This window comes from Mugil cephalus, chromosome 15 (genome assembly GCF_022458985.1).
Source record: "Mugil cephalus isolate CIBA_MC_2020 chromosome 15, CIBA_Mcephalus_1.1, whole genome shotgun sequence".
Taxonomy (NCBI): Eukaryota; Metazoa; Chordata; class Actinopteri; order Mugiliformes; family Mugilidae; genus Mugil; species Mugil cephalus.
Genome location: NC_061784.1, coordinates 11,868,319 through 11,892,752, shown reverse-complemented (window position 1 = coordinate 11,892,752; position 24,434 = coordinate 11,868,319). Strand labels below are relative to the sequence as shown.

At 41.8% G+C, this 24,434-nt stretch overlaps 1 protein-coding gene across 3 annotated transcripts in view; it reads right to left on the bottom strand.

The window, feature by feature from the left end:
- Nucleotides 1-13,451: 13,451 nt before the first annotated feature.
- The window catches only part of cadm2a (cell adhesion molecule 2a), a 200,991-nt gene continuing 190,008 nt past the window's right edge, over nt 13,452-24,434 (bottom strand). For all 3 annotated transcript variants that reach the window (XM_047606344.1, XM_047606345.1, XM_047606346.1), the window contains 2 exons: nt 20,589-20,711; nt 13,452-19,244 (listed from right to left, as the gene is read on the bottom strand). In XM_047606344.1, coding sequence (XP_047462300.1) covers nt 19,126-19,244; nt 20,589-20,711 — 242 coding nt within the window. In that variant the 3' untranslated portion in view covers nt 13,452-19,125. The remainder of the gene's footprint in view (nt 19,245-20,588; nt 20,712-24,434) is intronic.

Sequence of the window (24,434 nt, the reverse complement as noted above, 5' to 3'; positions counted from 1 at the left end):
TCACTGTGGCTTTTCCTCCAAGTACATGTTCACCACTTGTCTCTGTCTGTGCTGCAGTCAGATGCCTGAAGAAAATGAATCACTGTCCCTGTATACCTTATGAGTGTGTGTGTGTGTGTGCGCGTGTGTGTGTGCAGTGACGCATTCAGGGTTAAGAGGGACATTAGTGAAAATGATTTTGACACCCCATCAGGGTTAGACATTTCGTAGTCCTTCACCTCGTTCATTCATCTCTATCTGTATATCTCTCCTTCAGTTATTCAGTCTTGACTTTGGTCTCCATATTTTGCATGAGCATCTATTCAGCTCTGGAACAGGGTTATTTCTAAGTGCTATCTGGCATGTCTCAGGGCCGTGAGGTAAGGTCAGCATCGGAAAGAACATAAAAGACACGGGCCCGTGTTTGACAGAGCAGGCGACTCTGTTTTTGAGCAATTAAAATCATTCGGGTTCGCTGATGTTTATATCAAGTATTTATGTTGCACACCTGTGTTTATTTCTCCTCTTGCTCTTTAATTTTATGTACCGCCATTCGCCCTCCTAATTGCTCCTCGGGGATAAATGAAAAAATGTTCTGATTCTGATGTTTTCCTTTAAAATGAGGAGATAACTCATTAACTGTAATAGGTTTCCAGCACAAATGTCACATGCGTCTATTTCCACAAATTTAAACCTTAATGATTAGATGCGTATGGATACAGAGCACAATTATCTGTAAACGTAAGTAAATCCCATGGAAATAGTTGGCTAAATACAAACAAATGACATGAAAGAACACATTTTCGTGCCTTCAGGTTTTCAGATTAGCTGTCAATAATTAGAACCTCCAATGTGACAGGTGGATCTAATTTAAACCTTCGAGATCTGGAGTCGTATGGGTCGTGTCCTTGCTAAAGACGATTGTCATGTCATCATATCAAGACCTAAAGAGCTTCCTAAGACCTTCAGAACATACAGACAGTACAGACTGTATATAAATATGGACAATGCGTCCCCACTTCCTTCCATTGGCCAAATTGATGATATTTTCCTGGGGATATGGGCGGTGCCATCTTGAGATTTTGGAGCAGAGTCTGTGCAGTATGGTCTGAGAGTGGAGCCAAGCGGAGCCTTGATATCAATGACTTGCCAACACTTCTTCCAGACTCACTCGCCTTTTTTTTGTTTGTTTGTTTAATTAATACTACCTCCACCAGTTGCAAGGAAAGCACCGAATAATTAAAAATGGAAACTTAAGTATGCATCAGTATTATACTAACTACCTAAAATGATCAATCATTGGAATAAAAAACGTATTTGATGTGTATTTTAGTGTTTTAGTTCAGCCCAGATCCCATCCACTAACTATGAAGGGGGTGGAGCTTATGGCTTATGCTGGAGTCAGACTCCAGGGGGAGCTCTAGTTGCTTTGGCTTCACTCTTCTGGAGCAGTTCTGTTCATATTTATACTGTCTATGGTTCAGCACCACATAGATTTCAATGACTCTGGTGACAGGTTTAAAAAGATGTGCGATAGCTTCTTTAGATCTAAAAGACTGAGAAACTTCCACGACCAGTGTCTGGTAACAGTTAGATACTTACCTGTCATTAAGGGCGACTGTTAGGGGTCTAGGTGTCTTTCTTTAATGTTTTTGGATATACCATGACCTGGATGACAGACATTCTAGCTGACTTGGAAGTGAAACTTACAACAAGCTAATGATTTTAAGCATACTAGCAAATCCGTCAAGGAATTTCTCAGAAAGAAGAAATACATTTGAAGCACACTAAGATAGGGAGGGATTTGAAACAGTAGTGACCTTTGAATGGAAGAGCAGTCAAACATTTCCTAGAGCTGATGTCACGGATTTACGGACAATTATGCAAAATGCTATTATTCCTGCTAAAGAGGGCAATAGTATCCTGTGAGGGCGCGGGTGTGCTCAGATTTTCTATTGAAAACTACATCGGTTGACATTTTTGTTAAATCGGTGACTGAAAAAAAACTAATTTTCTTTCTGGATGTGTGATCATCTTGATCTGCAGGCAGTGTTTCAAAGAGGGTGAAACATTTGCTTATCCAAATATGTAAAAAAAGAAGATAAAAAGGCAACAACTTTCACTGGGTGCGCATATTTTTTTATTTTTTTCCACACAACTATTTGCCCTGTATGCATAATTGTGGAACGGCATGAACGGTATACAAAGTAGCACTTGGTGTGACTAGGAGCATAATGGGAATTGATTTATCATGCTATACAGAAACGCAGCATAGATGAATGATAAAGCGGATTCATGGCGCATATTTTTCCCGAGGGAATTCACTTCTCTTCTGTCACAGACATATTAATCATCTCAGGAGGGAGAGTGACAGCATGATAGTTTCATGAATTAATAAAACTCTTGCTATACAACAAAGCCTTCCGGTTAATCCAAATAAGGTCATAACTCAGTTGCATTTGTTTGCGAGGAGTCGCACTTGTTCTACACGCTCCGCACACAACGAGAACGCTGCTCTATTGCAGCATTTTTCATTGAGGAGATACCACAGTGTTAATGCTTATTATTCAGAAACAGTGGGGAAGGTGTCGAGCTCAGCAGTCTGCCCATTTTTTAATAAACAGCACACTGCTGAGCTAAATCATATCATAGCAACCGTGTGTGTATCTTCTTTCAGTGCGGGTATTTGGATGAAAGAAACACACAATGAGCGGGAGCAAAATAATTCATGTTTTTAATATGTAAAGTGAAATCATTAAATCGCACAATTAGATTTAGGTTTTAGTAGATTATGAATATTAGCACATCTTTAATTTTAAATGGTACGCGCTGAACTTTGAGTACCAAGTTTCTTGTGCTAACGGGAAGGAGCAGCAAGAACAAATGATGCAATACTTCATTTGTTCCCACAGACAGAAGCGCTGAGCAGCACTCTGCAAGGTGAGGGGGAGATTGTGAAATTCGGAACTCATTTAACTTGGTAAAAAAAAAAAAAAAAAAGTGTAGTTTTCAGAACCTTAAAAGACATTCCCTTCTCACTAGCGCACAAGGTCCTGGCACTGAGACATCGGTGTCAAACGGTGGCTTGAGAGTTACGAGAATTTTGACACCAACGACTCACATCAGGGTGAAATTCATTACAGCACATACAACACACCAGGGCGACACGCAGAACGACACAGTCGGGACATGACAGGGAGCGCAACAAGATGACGGAAGTACGGTTTCAGGCTGAACTGACGCAGACAAATGTTTTGTCTAGTGAGCAATTTGTCCCAGCTGTACTGCAGCTCAAAGTAAAACAGACATAGACAAATGTTTTTTTTTTGCCAGTCGGCAGAGACGGTGCATATGTGAAGCGAATAACATTGACCAACTTGTGACAATTCAATGTTCTACTGGGAGACGCTTGGACTTGGCATTCATATAGATGTACCAAACACCTAGACTAGACAGGCAGCCGTCCCCAGCAGGATGCACACACACAAACACAGTTTAGGAACAACTGAAAAAAACAAAACAAAAAAGCATGACAAACAGCACAAAGTGTTGACCTGGCCTCCAACTTCATCTCATCTCATTTTCCATACCGCTTAATCCTCACTAGGGTCGCAGGGTTTGCTGGAGCTTTTCCCAGCTGTCATCGGTCGAGAGGCGGGGTACATCCTGGACAGGTTGGCAGCCTATCGCAGGGCTAACACAGAGACAAACAACCATTCACACACACACACACCTGGGGTCAATTTAGAGTCGCCAATCAGCCTAACGAGCATGTCTTTGGAGGTGGGAGGAAACCGGAGTACCCAGAGAAAACCCACGTTGGGTTACCAGCTAATGTACCTGAAATTGCTGAAAAGACTTGTTGTTCTGATAAGAAGTCGTACAGTGCATCACAGTGTTGTTTTGTAAGGGGCAGTGGAGCAGCAAACCAGTCAGGATGCCAGTGCTGACCCCCGTCTTCTACCTTGAGTGGACCACAGAGCCGTGGAAGAAGGTGGCCTGGTCTAATGTTCTAACGTGTCATATTTTCTTTTACAGTTTACAGATGGCCAGGTACATCTGAATTGCTTTCATAGCTGGGTAGCATATGGCACCAGGTTTGCTTGGTCTACACCAATGTCCAGCTGATGCTAGGTATCAAACTGACATCAACATAAAGGTCAGGACCCAGCTTTCCCAGAATAACGTGAAACTGTATTAAGATGTATATGCCATTTATGGCCTCCAACTATAAATTTGTTGAATATTCATTATGGAAAGAACAAATGACCTCCAACACCACTGGGCAAAGGTGACTCCAGTCAGCAAACAAACCGTTCTAATTTATCCAGATACATATTAAGTCCTCGGTCTCAGGAGAATGGAGCGTATTATTTATTCAAGTGTTCAGAGTTATCAAAGAGATAAAGAAAAGCTGCGCATTTGAACTATAGTTCTGTTTCAAAAATTATTGGTTTGCTTCTAAATATCTCTAAGAAATGTAAGGAACATAGGGTCAAAATGTTAAGAGATGTTTGTGGTGTTTCTAATGATTAATTCGAAGTGCTTCTACCACTTTAGCAGATTTGTTTCCACAAAAGAAAAACACATTTTACCTCAGAACACATATTTATGTTGCCACAGGCGGTCCAAGAGGTCACCACTGTGCTTTCTGTCTTTTTACAAGCATATATTGCAGACTGCTTCCAGTTTTCTGGCTTTCTTAAAACCCGTAAATTATGTTTTGGAGAGTTTAAATGAGAAGTAAGCCTTCTTTTACATTATTATATAAACTGCTAATTTGAATTCATTTAGGAAGTTCTGTATTTTGTCAATGTGTTAGCTGAGTGGAAGAAGTTATTATTATTATTGTTATTATTTTATTTTTTATTTTAAAAACACTGGTTTAATTATCCATAACAGCCACATTTTCACTTATTACAATGATCCTACTTAAACTTCCCAGAAAGATTTTCAAGTAAAAAAGTTAAAAAAAAGACAAAGAGATTAAAAGATTAAAACATTTGTTCAGAAGTGTTCCTAGTAGAAGTACTGAGACATGTATGTTATTAGTGATCTATTTTATTTAGAAAATCAGGGTTTTATCACAGTCTGATATCATGTTTGTTGAAGTGTGTCCTAGCACGGACAAGGGAGCTTTCTGATGACCTCAGAAGAAGATTCGTTGTTTCTCATCCGGTTGGAACAGGTTACAGCACCACAGCTAAATAGTTCCGTATCTACAAATCGACAGTCGACAGATTGAGAACAAATGGAGGAGATTTAAATTGGTAAATTTTAAGTCGCAACAGGCATCTCTCACACTGCCTAATGTTAATGTCCACGAATCCGCCACCAGATGAACACTGAACAGTAATGGTGTGCATGGCAGAGAGCCACTGCTCTCCAAAAAGAACATTTCTGCCCACCAACAGTTGGAAAAGCCAGAACACTACTGGTAAAATATTTTGTGGATGGATAAGACCAAAGCAGAAATGTTTTATGTAATGAGAGGTGTCATGTTTGGAGATGAAAGACACCGTATTAAAGCATCTGAACCTCATCATGTCCGTGAAACATGGGGAGGTTTGGGGGGGTGGGGGGTAATGTCCTTGTTTGGCTCTGTTTTGCTGCTTCTGGGCCAGGAGGCTTGCCATCATTGATGGACCAATGAATTCTGAATTATACCAGCAAATTTTAAAAGGAAATGTCAGGATATCTGTCTGTGAGCTGAATCTTAAGAGAAACTGGGTCACGCAGCAAGGCAACGACCTCAAGAACACAAGTTGTTCTACAAAAGAATGGTTGAAGAAGAACAAAGATCATGATTTAGAAATGGCCGAGTTAAAGTGCTGATCTTTATCCAATAGAAATGCTCTTGGAAGGACATGAAGCATGTGAAGAAACCCACCAACATATCATTGCTGAAGCGGTTTTGTACTGTTCCGTACAGCTGCTGTAGACTGGAACGGTGTACTTGCTGCTATTGCTGCACAAGGGGGTCACACCAGATACTGAAAACAGTAAATTAATTCTATAATATATGAATGCACAAGTGTAAAAGTTCAGTTTAATTTTTTTGACTGACTTCTCTTTGTCTACTTTCAGGGCTTGTGGGAAAAGCTGCTGATATTTTGTGTCTCTTTTACGCAGAAATGTCGCACGGTTCTGATCGCAGTCACAAATGAGTCCAAATGACACAAATACTGTAGATTTTTCAGTTTTACGCACATGAGTCAGGCATGAATGGGACTCAGCTCCGACCACAGTTTTTAATTTCATAAGCTCCCTCCTGAAATGTTTCAGACTTACGGTAATTCCTTGGAATTACTGTAAGTCTTGGAAGGGGGAATAAAGCTTATCGAGGAAGAATATTAGCTAACAACGGATTGTCTGAATGACACGACCACAGAGAGAGCAGAGGCTTCAACCGTTCTCGCTCACAATATGTAACCTTAGCAATACTTCTGAGCAACACCATGGCAACGGTATAAAAGCCGGACTCCCGCTATCTCACACACAAGCAGGGGGTCTCTTGACAGGGAAAGTAGCATTTAGTAAGCACAGAGAGGATGTGGCATGCTAATCCCTCCAGGGTCTGCAACATCTGCTTAATACTGACCCATGTCCCGATACACTGGCAGCAGCCCCTGCCATAACATCTGTTTAAAGGTGACCCTGACCCCTGCATAGCACCTCTGTGTAAAGCTGTACCTCTCTCTCGACATAGATCATTACCTCTGGCCAAACCAGAGGGGGTATTGTGGGTGAAGGGAGGAGCATGTAGAGTCAGAGCTCAGTGAAAAACACCTGGTTCATTGTGACCTTTTCACAACCTCTGATAAAGTCACAACTTTTTCAGCCCCTTTTTCATTGTTTCCACTCGGCGGTGTCTGTCTGCCACGTCTCAGCGTCAGGTGGAATTATTGATAATGTAGGTTTGATGGATCTAAAATGTCACTTCTTCAACTTCTAAAGTCAAATTTTGAAAAAATTTTATAGGCCAAAAAATATAGAGAAATCGCAATGCGAGCTAACACACAGCTAATGTTTATAATGCAATAGAAAATGAGGCAACGTCTAGCTGATAAGGCAAAAATAATCATGGCAGCGAGTTGATTTACGACAGGAGAAATGGTAATGGAGTAATTGGTGAGGCCTGAATATTGAAACAAGTCATCTGCCCAAGAAACAGAAAGATAGTAAAATCTGAACTCTGGCTACATTAGACTCAAACTACATGAGTCAAAATACTGTCTTGGCTCCAGTTAAGTACACCGACGGTAACGCAGTCAGAGACCAGGACGTGACCATGTATATGAAATTGTTACGGCTTTGAATTGACAGAAAAAGCTCTGCTGTGGGAGTTATTAATAAATCAGAGCAGAGATTTTGCTGAGAGAGCTAATCCTCCAAATATTAAACCGTTGCTCCCTGTGTTAGCGCCAAAGCACGAGAGGCCGAGCATGCTGCAGCTCCGTGTGAACACCCGCGAAGCTCGATAACTCAATATATTGATTACTCAGATGAATGCACAACAAGATACTATCAGCAACTTACAAGGTGCTTATGAGTATTAAAGGAATGTAGAAGTAAAATACAACTAGTGTACAGTAGATTATGCATGTTTTATGCAAGCCATGCCTCTCCTCCCAATTAGCAATTAGCAATTACCATTCATAAACCGAATGCTTTCTGGAGCGAGGCTGAGCCAATTCTCAGCTTTAACTAAGGTGAGGTGTCAACCATGGCATTGTTCAGCAAACGTATCCTCAATACCTGTCAGAACACTTGGTTTCCGTTCTAATGGCTTATGTTTGTTCATATCACACGGTGACAAACAAGGATAGAACTCAACAGAGAGCGGCTGCCCCTGCCAAAGGAAAAAGAAGCAACACTTTTGGTCTCTGCTTTCAGCAATTAGGTAACACGTGCCGCCAGAGCTTATCCTAAGCGGCCCGCGTATTCATCTGCACCATATATGTGTGCATGAAACAGGCTACAAACAAAAAGAGTGTAATCTGCTCTAACTGTGATAACTCTGCAGCCGTTTAATGAGGCGCCACCACTCACACCACCAAAGCGCACACATCCTCACCACGGTGCTTTCTCATCATTTGGAGCTGTGCCCTAAAATGCGCAGCCTAGAATGGACAGACCCGAGGCCTTTTTATGTCTTCCATTAGCCGTGCAGCAGATATAAATTAGCAGTATCACTGCAACCACGACAGCATCCAGCCAGAGGCAGACTAATGCTTTGCAATCCTCCATACAGCTCACATTCCACCATGATATACTCCTACTACACTGCTGTCTCACATAAAATGAGCTTCTTTGGACAGACATACAGTGATGTTTTGGCTCTGTGCTGTTATTACTTTAGATGTGAAACAGCACAGCTGCTATTAGTTTCATGTCCAGACTGTCAGCTTTAATGGGTATGTTCCCCCTCATGAAATGAGTGTTGGAAAACTTCTGCCACATTCTGTCAACTTTCTGCACAGCTTCTGCAGTGTGCATTTTCTTTCTTTTTCTTTGCCACAAAATAATCTTTGCCTAATGTCTCTAAAATCACAGAGATTTAACCTCTGTATAAGTAAGGATACAGCGGACGGCGATTTGTGAGAGAATGTGGATAGGAAAACTCCAGGAGCGGGGCATGTTTTCAAAAGGGCTGATGGAAAATATGCTGAATATGAAACCGCGCTCACAGAAACTGAGGCAAACCCAGATCAGCTGAGCGCGAGAAGAAAAGACGTCGTGTCAGGAAAGTTCCCGAGAGGAGTTCAACTGGGAAGAACCTCAGCACGCTGTTAAACACCAGGACATCTTTTTTGCTCGGAGCTCAGACATTTTCTATGTCTTCAATGTTAATTTGAAGACACAGCTCTTTGCAGTCTATCTAGACATTGCACACATCGATCTGCATACATCTATTTTCTCCCAATAGTTGCTACGCTACGGCTAATGGTTATACATAAACGTAATGTACATCAACCTGCAACTCACCAAAGTTGGAACAACTTTATCAATATTATGACTTCAATCAGTAATCTCAGTAGTTTCTTACTTTCTGAACCCAAATTGTTAAAGGAATACTTCAGGCACTGCTGTCATTGTCACATTATACTTGGTCTTATTGCTCATGTTCTGACATCTCAGGCATCAAATCCAGCAGAGTTCAGGGTCTGACAAGTAAAATAAAGTTGTGTATTCTCCCTTAAGCCCTACCATTTGAGGCTCGGTGACATTTGACATCACACCCAGAGAGGAGACAGATCATCTTTAAACCGAAGTGATTTCATTTTGCTTTCTCCGCGTGTGAAAGGAGCCTGTGTTCTCAACACGCCTCTCTGACATGGGGCACCGTGCCTGTAAACCATCCTGACAGGTGGTCACCTGCATGACCACCTCTGGTCTTTGGCCTGAACTTCACAGGAGTCAAGGAGGTGCTGCTCGAGGATCTCTGCGGCTCGTGTGGGGAAAATTCCCTCAAAGTAAAGCTTGTAGACATCAAAGTCCGTTTTTCTCTCTGATGGCATCTTCAAGCACAGCAAACAGTTCATACTGTGTGTGTGTGTGCATGTCTGGGCGATGTGTCCGTGGGGTTGCGGCTACATGTGGTCAGCACAATTATTGAACATCAAAGGCTACTAACATCTCCTCTGTCATCCTCTAAAGCGAAACACCCTGCAAGGTAAATGGAAAACTGGCTGGACAGGGTGGTGCAGAAGAGGAAGGAGAGAAGGAGGGAAAAGAGGGAAATGAAGATGAGTTAAGGGTCTTGTGTTGAAGGCAGGTTCAGGAAACGATTAGGACTGATAGAGGGAGGGAACAGAGTGGCTCTGAGTGAAAGGGCTGAAAGATGTAGACACGCAGGCCCACGATTTCACATCATGAAAAAGGGGGGAGCGTATTTGCATATGGAGTGGCTGATACCTTCAAAACAGCTCCAGCTCTCGCAGCTGGCAGACTGACAGCACCGGGCAGGTGTGAGACTCTGCACCGTGGCACATTCAAAAAGTGACACTTAACGAGAGTTATGTGTGTGAGCGTGCGTGCGTGTGTGTGTGTGTGTGTGTGCGTGCAGGGGGCACCATTCATCTCCAACAGCCCTTTGTGCTGCAGCCTTCAAAAATAGAGATCAGATCCTTTTCTTTTTCCCAGCACAACTGTCTTCTTGTTTCTAATTGCTGTTCCCACTTCTACAATTTTCGCTCCTTTCTCTCCCAGAGTTAAACCAAGGGACGGGAAAGTGCTCCTTTGAGTGAACAGACAACATCCAGGCACTTATATTACAAAACTTGAGGCAGTATCTGAACTGAAGATGGATTTAACTACTTGTTCATTTATTTTTGCTTTGTGCGAAAGTGTAAAAAACATGTTTCATTTGCCGCTCGGCCACTAGGTGAGCCATTATTCCCTTTGTCGCTGTCTTGCACAGAAACACCCAAGTGAATGCATCAATCAACATTACTCTTTATTTCCCGTCCTGCTTTATCAACCTTGAAAGAAACACTGCATGCTGTGTATTTGTGGAGGTTCATCAGTTCATTGTAAGATTTCTATATTCTGTTTTGCTCTGGGTCTATTGAATGGCAGTCAGGTTTTACCTTAATGTCACATCACCTTGCGACAAATTCAGATTAGAGGTCATTTATTATTTACGATGAATGTTTGAACAAATGTTGAGCCAAAATACTTGTTTGCTTTCTATTGTGAAAAGAATACAGAACAAGTGGCTCAGAAACATTCAGTAAAGCCTTTTTTTCCCTGAGAAAAACACAGACAAATCCAATATTTATCACAGTAAGTAAAAATAACTCGGGGCAAGACAAGAAAAACGAGTTCATAAATCTTGCATTTGAAAAAAAAATGAAAATCTAAACCGTAGCTGTGAGGCTTCTGGGTTTAAATGAGTTTAAAGTATTTAATTGTTGCCGTTGTAAATAGATGAATGTGTTCTAGAGGAAAGGGCTTTCCTGCTATAATATTATTCTTTCACATTCACTTTAACATTACATTTAGGGTGCAATTGGCCGTGAAGCATCACGTTGACAAGTTGTTGAATATAGGCATACACAAATACGGCGGTGGCTTTGGGTTCTGTGACAGCTCAATGGACTTCGCCGCACGGCATTTATTCACTGAGCATCGAGTGGATTCAAAGTCACCGTTGCCTGTCGTCCCACCTGTCTCTTCCATCTGTCTAGTTATTCTTCCACCCCATCAAACAAAACTGGAATACTTTAAAGAGAAAAAAAAATGAATAAATAAAAATTCCAGCAAATTTGGGAAAGTTTGAACGCAACCCCCCACCTCCCCCGCCCCGGGGGAACACAATCCCTTTGAAAAGGGCTGGCTGCAAAGCCTGCCTGATAACGAGGAAGCCTGAACAACATTCATGAAAAATAACATTTCGCATGAAAAGCACTACTTGCTTTTTGTCTGGTTATCTTCAATCTCCCCCGTGCCAGTTTCCAAAAATGCCCTGATTGATTGAGTGATAACTGAGTTTTTCTCTGACCCCTCACTTTTCATCGGGAGAAGAGTCATATAGCCGCACAAATACAGCCCTCTCCAGGTTGTATTTATTCCAGACAGATGGGCTGATTGCAGCTGCTTTCTTCAGTCTAACATGACACCTTATTTCCATTACTTAATTCCCTCCGCTTAGTCATCATCTTCTGACTCACTGAAAGGGCTGGATATACCTCTTCCTTCTTCTCATCTTTCAGGCTCACTAGCACCCGCACATTTTCTCCGCCTGCCCCTTTTCATTTCCCTGCATCCTTCTTCATGTGCTCCATCCTCCCTAACATTTCTGCACCTTCAAATGATGGCGAGGATTTAAAAGATGTTCACTCCGCAGCCTCCAGACGCTGCCATATACCAGCCAATATCCGAAATCTGACCGCAAGTGCTAAAAGCTTTGACAAGTGAATCTAACTATAATACTTTATATGCTCTAGTGATTCAGATTTAGGGATTTACTGCAAAACCTAAAGCTGCGGAGAAAAAAATCTGAATTCTATAGGACTGTACATGTGGGGGTTAAAGTTTTCTGCATATTGTCCTGACTGGAATGAGCTGGAGTGAATCATAGAGGATAAGAGCGAGGATTCATTCATGGCCAGTCACCTCCTCCACGTTTTGCTCCTCTAAATGTCTTTCAATCCTGTCTTCCTTTACCTTTAATAATAGTAGATGGTTCTTTGAAGTGGGATTGTATGAGGGTCCTAGTATATTCAGTGTGATACCAACAGTAGAATGTGGTCATTATGCCATTGGCTTGGGAGGAATCTAATGCACCTTTTGGTCTATTGACCTGGTGGCACAACTATTGCGTATGAGAGAGATCGCTCTGATTGGCTACTGAGCTTAACCCACAAGAAGATGTATCGATCATCCACAACTTCTTGTGACGACACAATGTTCTGCCGGGAAACTTTTGGACCTGGACCAGACCAGGCACCACCACCCCATAACAATGACACTTCTGGATGTGAACATGAGCAACAGCACAACAAAGTGTTGACCTGGCCTCCAAATTCTCATGATACCAAACTGATCAAGTATCTGTGTGATGATCCACAGAGGCCCCTCCCCTCCACCCATAGGACCCAAAGACCCCCACTAACAACATCCTGCAGCCAGGCACCACAGGATACCCCTTTAGGAACCCCACGTCCGACCTACACAGTATATGGAGAGTTATTTCCTCTCAAGCTGTTGGCTGCAGTCGCCGCGGCCGCTGGTTGTCGATTTTGTGATGTCAGTTTGGTGCATCGGCGTCAGTTTAAGTGTAAACTATAATTAGAATATCATCTTCAATTTACTTTGTTTGCTTCCTCTGACAAGTAGCCATCATGGTGCTTGCTTCAAAGTCAACAGGCTCACCAGAGAAAAACTGTAATTTTACGTCACAGAACAAGGAAGATGCTGGTCTATCATTTAGCGACTGAAAGGTTTTAATGTTTTATTTCCGATGTGAAGTATGGCGGCTCTGAAGGGAATCCTTTCAACTCCCATTCAGAAAGTGCTGCCTGACAGCAAGATAAAGCAGCACTTAAACAGATGCATATATCCTTTTTTTAGGAGGGCATTTAATGTTTTTGACACTAATTTGAAAGATCTCATAGTCTGCTGCATATTATTTGTTGACCAACATGGAAAAGACACCAGAGACTCCGCACGACAAACTGAATGGCTTCGTGAAACTGCTCCTACAGAACGCAGACAGGGAGCAGAAACACCACATGAATTATTCCTGTTACTAAAAATTCATGAGCATGTTTCTGGACTGTAAGTGTTTTTGCAAAAGCGTGAGAGCATGTACGCTCGGACCCTCACAAGGCCAAATTGAGACGTTTCCAAAGCAGCAGTATTTAAAGTGCATAGTCAGTGCGCTTGTCTCCATATTCAGAAACACCAAGGGAGGAGGCTCGGGGGTGGACTAAAAAAAAGAAAAAAGGAAAGTAGAACCAGGCTTATACAGATGTTTTGGCAACTATTTATTCAACAAGTTTTCATTTCATACATACGAACCTCTAAATTAAATATAATAAATCCCACAGACAATGGGAGAGAAACACCTCCATTACGGTGCGATATATCAAATCAAGCTCTCTCAGTACAGCCTGATATGAAACCAAACTAACACATCTAGCTCTAACCCTTCTCCATCTTTACCGAGCTTCACTGTGGATATTTCTGTATTTAGTGAGTGATAGTGCCTTACAACACCTTCCATCTAAACACCGATATACATAAAGATGTGTGTTGCTACAAGGAAAACATTATGACGCTCACATACCAGAAGCCAAAATTATATTCTGTTAAAACACACCTCTTATCATTCTTGATTATTTGCAGCATATTTCTAATTCTCATTATTTCAAGTCGGCGGTCGTGTGGAAACAAAACAAAAACAACAACCCCAGAACCGTTTCTTAAGCCTCGTACTCCAATGACAGCAAGGTGACAGAATTACTGAAGAATCACTGAATCATTTTTATTAACATCGTGATAGTCTTGAACTCAACAAATACATGGTGTCAGCATAGAGGGACTAGCAGAATGTGAAGTGCTCACGAGTCCCCATTCAAAGACAGGAAACAAAACCTAAATGAAATTTATTCCTGAGATGCAAAACAAATAATAATAATAATAATAATAATAGTACACATCACATGCCATTGTGTCACATGTCGTTGTCATCATCAGTGTGATAGATTGGGCTGACTGATTCTAGTGTCAATATTGCAGAGGAACAAAGAAGCTCACAGAAGTCAAACTGTACAGCGGAGACATGTGGAGGGGACAAAGGAGGAGAGACAGGACAAGGACGAGGCCGTGTCGCGTTGTTAAAACATAAATTAATACTTTTTTTCGTGAAGGAGAGTTTCACACTGACTCCATGTGGCCATTACTTTCACATCCATTCCCTTAAAATCAGGATTAGACATTACGTAGTTAAAATGGGCCTCTAATTTCGTGCACCTCGGGACGAGCCAGATGCACACATGCATGTGTAAACATGCGGGCGTCACGTGCACACACAAGTGTCTGCAAGTGGAAAAGCAGAGGAGCACAAACAAAACCCCGAATATCTCATGAATTTTCATGTTGAGATACGCTGAAATCTGGTGATATGCCTTTATTTTTCTGTATGGTATCATGACACATGTGAAGACATCAGTGCGTTTAGTCAACACCAACAGGATAGTGCAGTGTAATAATGTGTAAGCCACATATGATTACTGCAGCACTTAAAGGGGAGGATCCTGCAGTCTAGGAGCACAATACTGGCTTGAACCACCCACTCATTTCACCCGTTAATCACATGTAAAGGTGTTTGTTTGTGTGAATATGAATCTGTGCATTGTTACAAAAAAAATGTACAGTGACAGAACCCATACAGTACATGAAAGTTCTTTTATTTCTTTTTTGTGTGATTTTTGCACAGGTCCGCGCGTGCCTCTGCCGACACGAAAAACGGTTCACAAAATTGCGAGCAATTTCACGCCAAAATTACTGCCAGTATAGCGCTGCTTAATCTGCATAAACGCACAACCTCAGCTGCACCGCTCGCACCTTCAGCTTGAAGAAAGTGGGTTTGTTTGGAGCCAGGAAAACGAGAGGCACACAATCCCAGAAAATGGACGCGTGCCCAGCGCAAATGGCAGCGCAAAACTATGTTAGCGCGATCGCTGTCCTGCTGCCAGGATGAAATTAGAGGCCCATGAATATTAACCAAACCGATACAACGCTGGGAATCAAGGTGGCAGCATGTTTAAAGCTTAGTTTCAACCGACAGCGACAAAGAAATACAACTAAGGGAACATGTAAGGAAAGCTACAGGCGTTCTAAAATAGTGCATGGTGGTGTGCGCCAAGCTGTTAAAATTACAAATGAAACAAGATTCACGTTTGGTCTAACCATTATAAAAAGCCATTTGCAACAAATTAGCTCATTACTGTCAAGTCAAAACAAATATTTACATGTGTTTTTTTTTTATTTTTTAGAAAGATGAACAAAAAAAAAATAATTTTGCCAAGTACTAAGGATTATCCATCATATTGGTGAGAGTGCATAATTCAGTAAAATGGCATCTGTTTTGTTTCTAATGCCAGCACCAACTCATCACTTCGGACCTGGTTAATTCCAAGTGCCCATTTAATACAAAACAGCCCAGTCTGTTCCTCTGGCTTCAACAAAGTCACCTGACCACTGTCCTGTTTATAAGATGGATACAGAGGCATAGAGCAACAGAAAATTGTGACTAACACCACCGGATTTAAAACACAATGAGCAAAATGAGATAGAAAAGTAAAAAAAAAAAAAAAAAAAAAAAAGGATAAAAATAAATGACATAACATCAACGTGATAAATGCACACACGTAGTACACAAGGTTTCTAAAGGCCGGAGCCGCTCTAGGACGCTTTAGTCTGGATCTATAGAAGGTTTGTGTTGGATTTAAACCAGTTAAATAGTGCTATACTGATTGAAGTGCACTGAAAGTGTAATACATAGAAACGGTGGCAAAGCTTCTGAATTTCAAAAGCAAATGGTCAATATATCTAAAATTCAATATACAATCTAAATCCTACATCAGTGGCGATCAACTTCACAACTTGTGATTCACTCCAGCGCTGCTCAAAGTTGTAACATAGAGACGGAGGGACCTTTCTTTCTGACCTTATTTGCATAATGTTGTAAATTGGACACCGAATTGGAGACAGCTGGGGCCGATATTTTATTGCCCTTGGTAATAATTTGTTCGCTCTTAGCAGATTAGTGCCTTGCCTTTAAGTCTTTAGGTGTTTATCGCTCTTTCACAGGAGAGTAAATCAGCCAAATTCCTGCAAACTGATGAAAGACGAATGCCAAGGGTGCATGAAAAGGAATTTAAGTAGTTTCCTTGGATATGTTAGGGTGATCTTAATGCGTGGAAACTTTTGTGTTGTGGAAACTTTTCTCTTTTCCCAGATTTGCTTCGATGAGTCTTTTTTTTTTTTGATCAAATTTTCTGCAACACCAAATCCTTCAGATCTGCAGCACCTTAAAGCATGCCACAAACACAAGAAGCCACTCGGAACCAAATAAAACATGCTAATGTGTATTACCCAAATTTAGTTGTCACACATTATTTACATGCCTTACGCAAAAAAAAACAAACAAAAAAATACATTTGTTTTAAAGATTATGCAATGAGAAATGGAAAACAAAAAAAAAAAAAACAGAAACCCAAATAGATAAGGTGGCTAGTATACAAATTTGAAGGAATACAGGAATTCAGAATTTAACAGCAATTTTCACAATCAACCACATTTTAGCAGACACAATATACAGCAGGGAGCTTAGAACCATTAAAACCAAAAATATTAGAAACTGTTTTTTTTTTTAATATAAAAACATGATTTAGCTTACATTTTCAAAAAGATGCACTGCAGTCGTTATTATTATCATCATATATATATATATTTTCTTTTTTTTTCCAGAATTGAATCAAACACAGCCTTGTCAGCCTTCCGCTACCCATTTGAATAGAGGAACCATTCCCAAGGCAATCTAGAAGTTGGCAAAGGAACACAGTAACCCATTCAGACATTTTTGTGCTTCTCTATTTGTCTCCAATTTTTAGTTTTGGAAAGGAGGCCCCTGCAGATCTACGACCTAGCACTCACACCATGTCTTTTTTGTCTTTTTTTTTTTTTTTTAATTTTCTCACTTGAAGACCCCATGAAATGGAAAAAAAGAAAAGAAAGGAATGACGTGTTTGTAAAAGTTGTAACCGCAGACTCTATATAAAAGATGGAGGTCTGAAAAGTGAAGCCAGTGCAGAAGTGATTTAAAGTGTAATGGTCACTAAGTGGTGCCTCCAAAGAACCACTGGCTCTAAGAAAATCCAATTAAAATGCATCAACTTCTTTCCTGAAATACTAATGAAAAGAAAATTCCCATGAGTCACACGCGTGATGTCATTAGCTTAATTCGCTTCTGATCAATGCGCTCGAGGTCTTTCTCAAAATAATTCCATTGTTAAGTAGAAATTAAGCTACGAGCCGTCCTCGGGTTCTGAGTTGGATACACCCATCGCTCCACCCCAGCTCCTCACTCATGTACAAATATGGCTATTTCTCGATGTGAACAGCCAAATGCTAAACTCGAGACTTCAAATACAAATGGTCCATAAAGCAGTGGGCGACATCGCTGTGGCTTCATGCAGTATTTATATATATGGTCTGTGGTGATAACACAATTCAACCTGTGAACCAGGAAAAAAAAAAAAAAAAAAAAACTTCACACGAGGCATCACTCAAGATTACCAAGGGAAAAGAAACTTTCAAATGTGTTCTTGTGTTTGTTTTCTTGTATTAAACACCCAATGGTTCGCGTGACATTTCATGGGGTCCTCAAGGCTTTAAATGATCTTACTGTGACATAAACACAAACAAAATTCTTCATAGTGAAAAGCTAAACTCGTTTCAGTACAATTTATACAGCTTTCAGAGAGAGGACACAGCCTCTTCCTGTATATCTGAACCCTTTATGTAAATCACAAACTACTGTGAGCTGTTCCAGATGCCACTGAATATGGTTTTGCTAAACTGGAGCCTGGACAGTGCAGGAATTTACAGGTAAAAGTACATACGGACGGCAGATTTTGCGAATGGTTTTATATACTTGATTGAGTTTACTCAATGGAATGCTTCATCTAGCATCTTTCACATATTTTTGGTGTGTATTTTCTGCTCTAAACAATACCACACTACCCTTTGTTTTTTTTGTTTTTTTTTTACTCCTACCGTAATAATGAAAATCATATTATACACTTATCTGACAAACCTTGCTACAGTGTTACACAAAACCTTCTTCTTATCTTACAAGGGTCAACGGTTTAATTACAAGTCTATTTAGAGGGGGACGGTGAGGGAGAGGGAGAGGTGGATCGTCTAAAAGTACCATATTCAGTGTGATAGACATGTATAAGGCGTAAACAGCACAGATCTTGATTCAAATAAAAAAAAAGAAAGAGACGCAATGCATAATCAAAAGCTGTGAGCTAAGCAATGATGAAATGATGGTCCAGGTGACCATCTACAAAGCATTTACATTGCTACTGACAGACGATACATGAAGGCATTGACAGAAGTTCAATGGCGTCTGTATTTTTAGGCACCGTGTTGATGTGAGATATGATATGTGTTTGAGGACGTGTGTGAACCAAAGGGGATTTAATATGTGTTTGGGCGTCTGCTTGGTGGGAAAGAGGAGAAGGGAAGGGGTCATGTAAGAAGCAGTCATGGTAGATATACAGATTTCAAGGTGTTTATGCTAAAAGACGAGGAGAAATGTGCAAGAAAGGGGGACAACTTCAGCGGCGACAGCAGGGTGCCGATGAAAAACATCTGCCAATACAAAACTACCAACTAAAAGTCAAGGTGTGAATAATTGAAATGGACCCAATCAAAGGAAATAAGAGGGAAACACACAGGGAACTTCTCTGTTTGTGGGCTGCCTGCGGGTTTCTCGTTGACACGACGGGGGCAGTGGCCCGAGGTGAAGGAGAAAAGTGGGACACAGAAAGAGATAATAAGAGATACAGAGGTCGAAAGAGGGGGGGAAAGGAGGGGAGAGAGCTGCACTGCTCCCTCTGCAGTCTAAATGAAGTATTCCTTCTTTTCTTCTGCGTGCGCATGGTTGCCCTCAGCGTTGATGATGGCTGTGTCAGCATCGGGCGCATCATCTGCTCCTTTGGCCTCGTTTGTCAAGTATGTTCCTGCGGAAGTGAAAAACAAACTTATATCAAGGAAAAACAAACACTGAGCAGCCCTGTATGGTGTTGGCCGCCCGAGGCAAAAAAACACATCTGAAGACATTAGTAATGTTACATTATTCATGTATAGCATGATGGGAAGCTAGGATAGTGTAGCGCACGCTATGTAAATAACACAGGGTGTGAAAATCCCTGCAGACGTATAGTAGAATAGCATCAGCAAACAACAACATTATTGTGAAGGGGACCTGTTGCAAATAATGAGAAGCAGCTTTCAGTTTGCAGGAATTATGGGTGTCTCTCAGCACAAAAGTAATATAATATCCATGGCAGGCCGCTATGTATTTTTAGCCCATTAAAGAATAAAAAACAAACAAACACTCGTTATAGCGTGGGCCTTGAACGTCACCACACCACCACAGGAGCTGCAGTATGCAACCTCACCACTAGATGCCACTAAATCCTACACACGGGTGCTTTAATGCTGAGCTCAGTTTTGTTGTGTCAGTGTCAAAAACTGGCCATCAACTTTTTAAGTTTTGTTGTTTGATCTTCTTTTCTTGCTCTTTAGCTGATGTGGTATGCCACACTGAGATTATTATTTTCAGAATAACTCAGCCTTCTCGGAAAATCTAATGTCAATTTTAATTTTATAAGGAAAACTTAAACCGTGTTGACGCAGCGTTTTATTAAAGTCTTATTAAAAACTAATATTAGTGGGTGTATTTTTCTTGTGGCGCCTATATGTGCTATAAAAAACCCTTAATTATTAAAATGACAGTGACAGTGTCACATCACAGTGGGTTCAGTGTCCTATGCTGACGGTTTGGTTTCAATGTTATGCTTTTCCTTAGCTTATATTTAAACTATGATGAATTGACACAGAATAAACTATTGAGAATGAGCTATTAGGAGTTTCACTTGCGCTGCCATGGTCACACATCAGTAGTAACAATTCGATCCTGAAGAAAATGTAAAAATGCCATGATATGATTCTGAAGCAAGCTCTGGAGTTATAATGTGGATAATGCCAAAGTGGATTTATGAATGTTCATTTGCTTGCATCAGGGTCACAGGGGAATGAAAATGAATATTCTAAATGAATACAATGACATTTCATGATGGTTTTTGGGGGAAAAGAGTTATTACTCTGTGCTGTATATCAAAGGCACGTAACCATTAACATTTTCTCTGTGTGTGTGTGTGTGATTAAAGTCTTTCTTCTTCTGTTCTCTGCTGCACATATCATGCAGTTGTAACTTGGGGCGAGGACCGTATTCTAGTAGGACATGCTCCGCTAGTTCCATGAGCCTTGAGGGACCCGGGTCCGGTCCATTGTGGCTTTACCTTTATGCCTGGCCAGGTATCTTCCCAGAACAATGATTAAACACAAGGTGACGAAGACCACTACAGCCACCACTCCGCCGATCAAGGCATGGTCGGTGCCGTGCTGCCCCAGAGCGTTGGGATCTGAAGAGAGACAGAGGGAGAAACAAAGGGAGCAGATGAAAGTGCAGGTCGGCGAGGTGAGGGCAGAGGACCAGCAAAAGACAGACAATACAAAACAGAGCAAGGAGGAAAGAGAAGATTACTTCCAGCTCGTTCCTGCTCTAACGATTTTTCTGAGCCGCTGTCATTGCTCTCTCTTTCACATCAAGCAGTCAGAGCAGAGCTCCCCGAGAATAATAAAAAGGGGGAGAGAGAGAGAGAGAGAGAGAGAGAGAGAGAGGGGGGAAGAGAGACAGACACCAAACTGACACAAAGAGACAGGCAGACACACATTCGCCCTGCAAAATGAAGGAAAAAGATTGAAAGAGGAACTCGGGGAAAAAATAAATAAAAAAAAAAGAGAGAGAAGAGACGTGAATAATTCAGGACCACCCCCACAGTGATGCAGGAGTCCCCAACATGCAAACCGGAGACGTAGTGGAGGAGTAGCACGCAGTAAATAAATCATCACATGGAAAATCAAAAGGAAAGATCAATCTTTTTCTGTTTCTTGATGAGGATGAAATGTTGTTAGGAAAACGAATTAGGTGTTAGAGAGTTGCTACAGGTCCCCAGCTGTTGGGGAAGAGGTAGAGATGAGAGCAAAGTCATGAAAGAGTGAAGAATCTGCTTGTTCATGCCTCATGCAAAAACCCATCAAAGGTTTCCCTCTCTTTCAACAATAGCTTATTTTCTTTATTCCCGGAGTTACTTCTGCAAGTGCGCGGGTTATTCAAGGTGAGACTAAGGGTTTGATTAGGGAAACACGACACTGATGGCAAATATAAGAAACGGTGACAGCAGTGGGGGAGATGGGTTATGGAGCAGCTTGTATTATTCATATCAGTCCATGACACCTGAGAAATTAGCACACATCTCATTATCCTGCTCCAAGTCCGCTTTTCCCGCTCGCACTTCTCGTGTGCGAACTCACGGTGGCTAAAATATGGCAATGTCAGAGCGGGGGAAGCAGGCATAGAAGGACAGGTTAGACACACAGCACACGTCGCATATTGACACCGTCTCTCCGCAGCGTTCTCCTTTTCTTTCTGCGTCCGCCCATGTGGCCAAATTGAACAGCTGGCCTGCTCTCACTCCATAAGTCTCCGCGGCCTGAGTGACCAGGCCGTCACGCTCCGCCGCCTCCCAGCGGACAAAAACACACACACTCGCAGGGCCGACACGCGCGCCCACGGAGGACGAGCGCGCGGCTTCAGTGTGCTGCGGTTCTGCTTGGCCGGCGGAGCGGAGAGCAGAGGAATGTTCCCCTGGCAGGACCCAGCGGGGCGAGGACTCGGGCGTTTAGTTACACACATGGTTGTGTCTCCTCACCTCTATCTGTCAGGACGGTGAGTGGTTTTCGCTGTCACACACACTCACACTGCCTGACTGCTGCACTTCCAAGTCTGGCTGCTACAACCCAGAGCAGGCATAAACAAGCCGCGATCATACAGTCACAAGCGGCACACTGTGGCAGAGGGATGTGCAGGTGCCACGTGTAAGACACCGGGGCTGACTACCCCAAAACTTGTTGCCCGACTCTTGCTCGGTGTGCGGTGAAGATAATAATAAAGAATTCCAAACGCTCGTCGGCTCTCCACAACATTACTTCAGTAAATACGCTAATTGTGAATTGTTCTATTGCCTCCTCATAGCTCCGACGCTCTGCCAGGCGTAGCATATTTATTGATTTATTTAGTGATTACTCGAGGAGAGCTACGGCATGTGTGAAAGTGTTATATGGAGCCTTTTTGTAGCTCCAGAGAGAGCTGCTCAGACTCACGGATTAATTGCTTCAAGTTTAACTGTTAGCCCGAAAAAAACAAACAAACAAAAAAAACACACACACATAAGTCTGTGACAGAAATGACGGTGGCCACATTTTTCGACAACGTTACGGGAAAACAGGAAGTCGAGACAGAGGAGTGTGGAGGAGTGTTTGACATTCAAGATTATATTTTGGAAGGAGTTTTCCATTAACCGGATCTTCACGCAGTAAGAGAATCATGTGTATAGAAGTTCTTAAAAAAAAAAAGAAAAAACTTAATCTTCTCTGTTCTTATGGATGCCGTTCTAGTCCAGCGCTGCTCACAGACGGGGGAAAATACAGTGGTGTACAAAGACACACATAAAAAGGAGAAAAACAGAGATTGACGGCCGCAAAAAAAAAAAAAAACAGACTGAAAGAGAAAGAGGGAAGGCAGGAGGAGGACAGAGAGCAAGAGAGGTGAGTTTTTTTTTTTTTTTTTTACATTTTTATGGCTCCAGAACACATTATCTTTTAATAAGGCCAGATACATTCTTCTCGGTGTGATTTAATATGAGTGTGTGGCAGAGCAAACTCTTCTTTTAATATTTATAACACCCTCCTTGTCGCCTGGCCTTGCGAGCCGAGCTTGATTAATAAATTAAAAGGGGTTCAGGTCTTCTGTGAGCCACTGCTTGGCTGGACAGAACCAAAAGTGTTGCTCATAAACTGCCCCACTGACTTCTCATCTGATCAGGTTTCACTGATGCCGGCCCCTCGCGGGATGGCTGGGGAAGGAAAAGCGATAGCGATGCTGCGGGGACTCGCAAGAGGTTGTAAAAAGGCTGGAAACTATATCATTAATATTGTTTTATCTGAGAGAGAGGGAGAGGCGCGATTAAATTATATCGTCTTTAGCAAGAATATGACGCAAAATAGAGAATGTGTGACTGATCCTGAGCGTATATGCATTTTTCTCATCGTTTAGGTTGGGTACACAGAAAACAAGGGAAATGACATTGCGGCGACGATCTGCCGGTCCGGGAGTTGAGCTAGGGAATCAGCTGCTGAGATCATTTTATCCAATGTGGCATGCCGTCGAGTGACCCCCTACAACCTCTGGTCCTTGATTGGTTCCAAACACGTGGTACGGAGGGAGGGAAATTATGTGCAAAAGGAAGATTATTAGATCGAGTAAAAGCTCAAATATTCCATCCAGGGCCCAGCTGGAAAGAAATGATGAGCGTACGAGGAAAAGCCTGCCGCACTGCTTCAAGTCATTATCAGGCAGCTGGAGATATTTCACCGTCCATCACGTCACGATAAATAAATAAATAACATGAAATAAAAGGACGCTTTAAATCCGTAACAAACTGTTTGCTAACAAATTCAACCTTAACTGACATTAGCCTGCCTGCAGAATATGACCAGCGATGTCTTTGTTCAGTCAGAATCACACAATTAGCAGAAGAATAAACAAGGTGAAACATATTTCTTGAACAAACACGATGCCATATAGCCATAAAACCTTTACTGAAAGATTCAGCTGAGTACTTTATAGCCACAGCTGATGAATACCTATCTAAGCTAGTTCGAATCAACACTAGGCAAAAGCTCTGTGTGCAGCTGAGGTGTTGGAAAATGCATAAATGGGCAGTTTACTGCGTGTCAAATACACATGTCCTTATCTCATTCTTCAAACACCGTTCACTCCCCGAATAATGTCACAGTGGATGTTTGTGTAAAGTACTGCAACAGCCTCTCTGCACTGTCTTTCATTTGAAGGAATCGCCTCTTCTAACAGCCCGAGCTAATCAGACACAGCGTACTCTAACTCATTGTATCAGCATGCCACTCAAACGGCCTTCCCATACTGCTGCTCGACATACAGGTCTGCCTCTCTCGATCCATTTCAACCCTCCAGGTTAAAATGTGTTGAACTTAATAAATCATCCTTT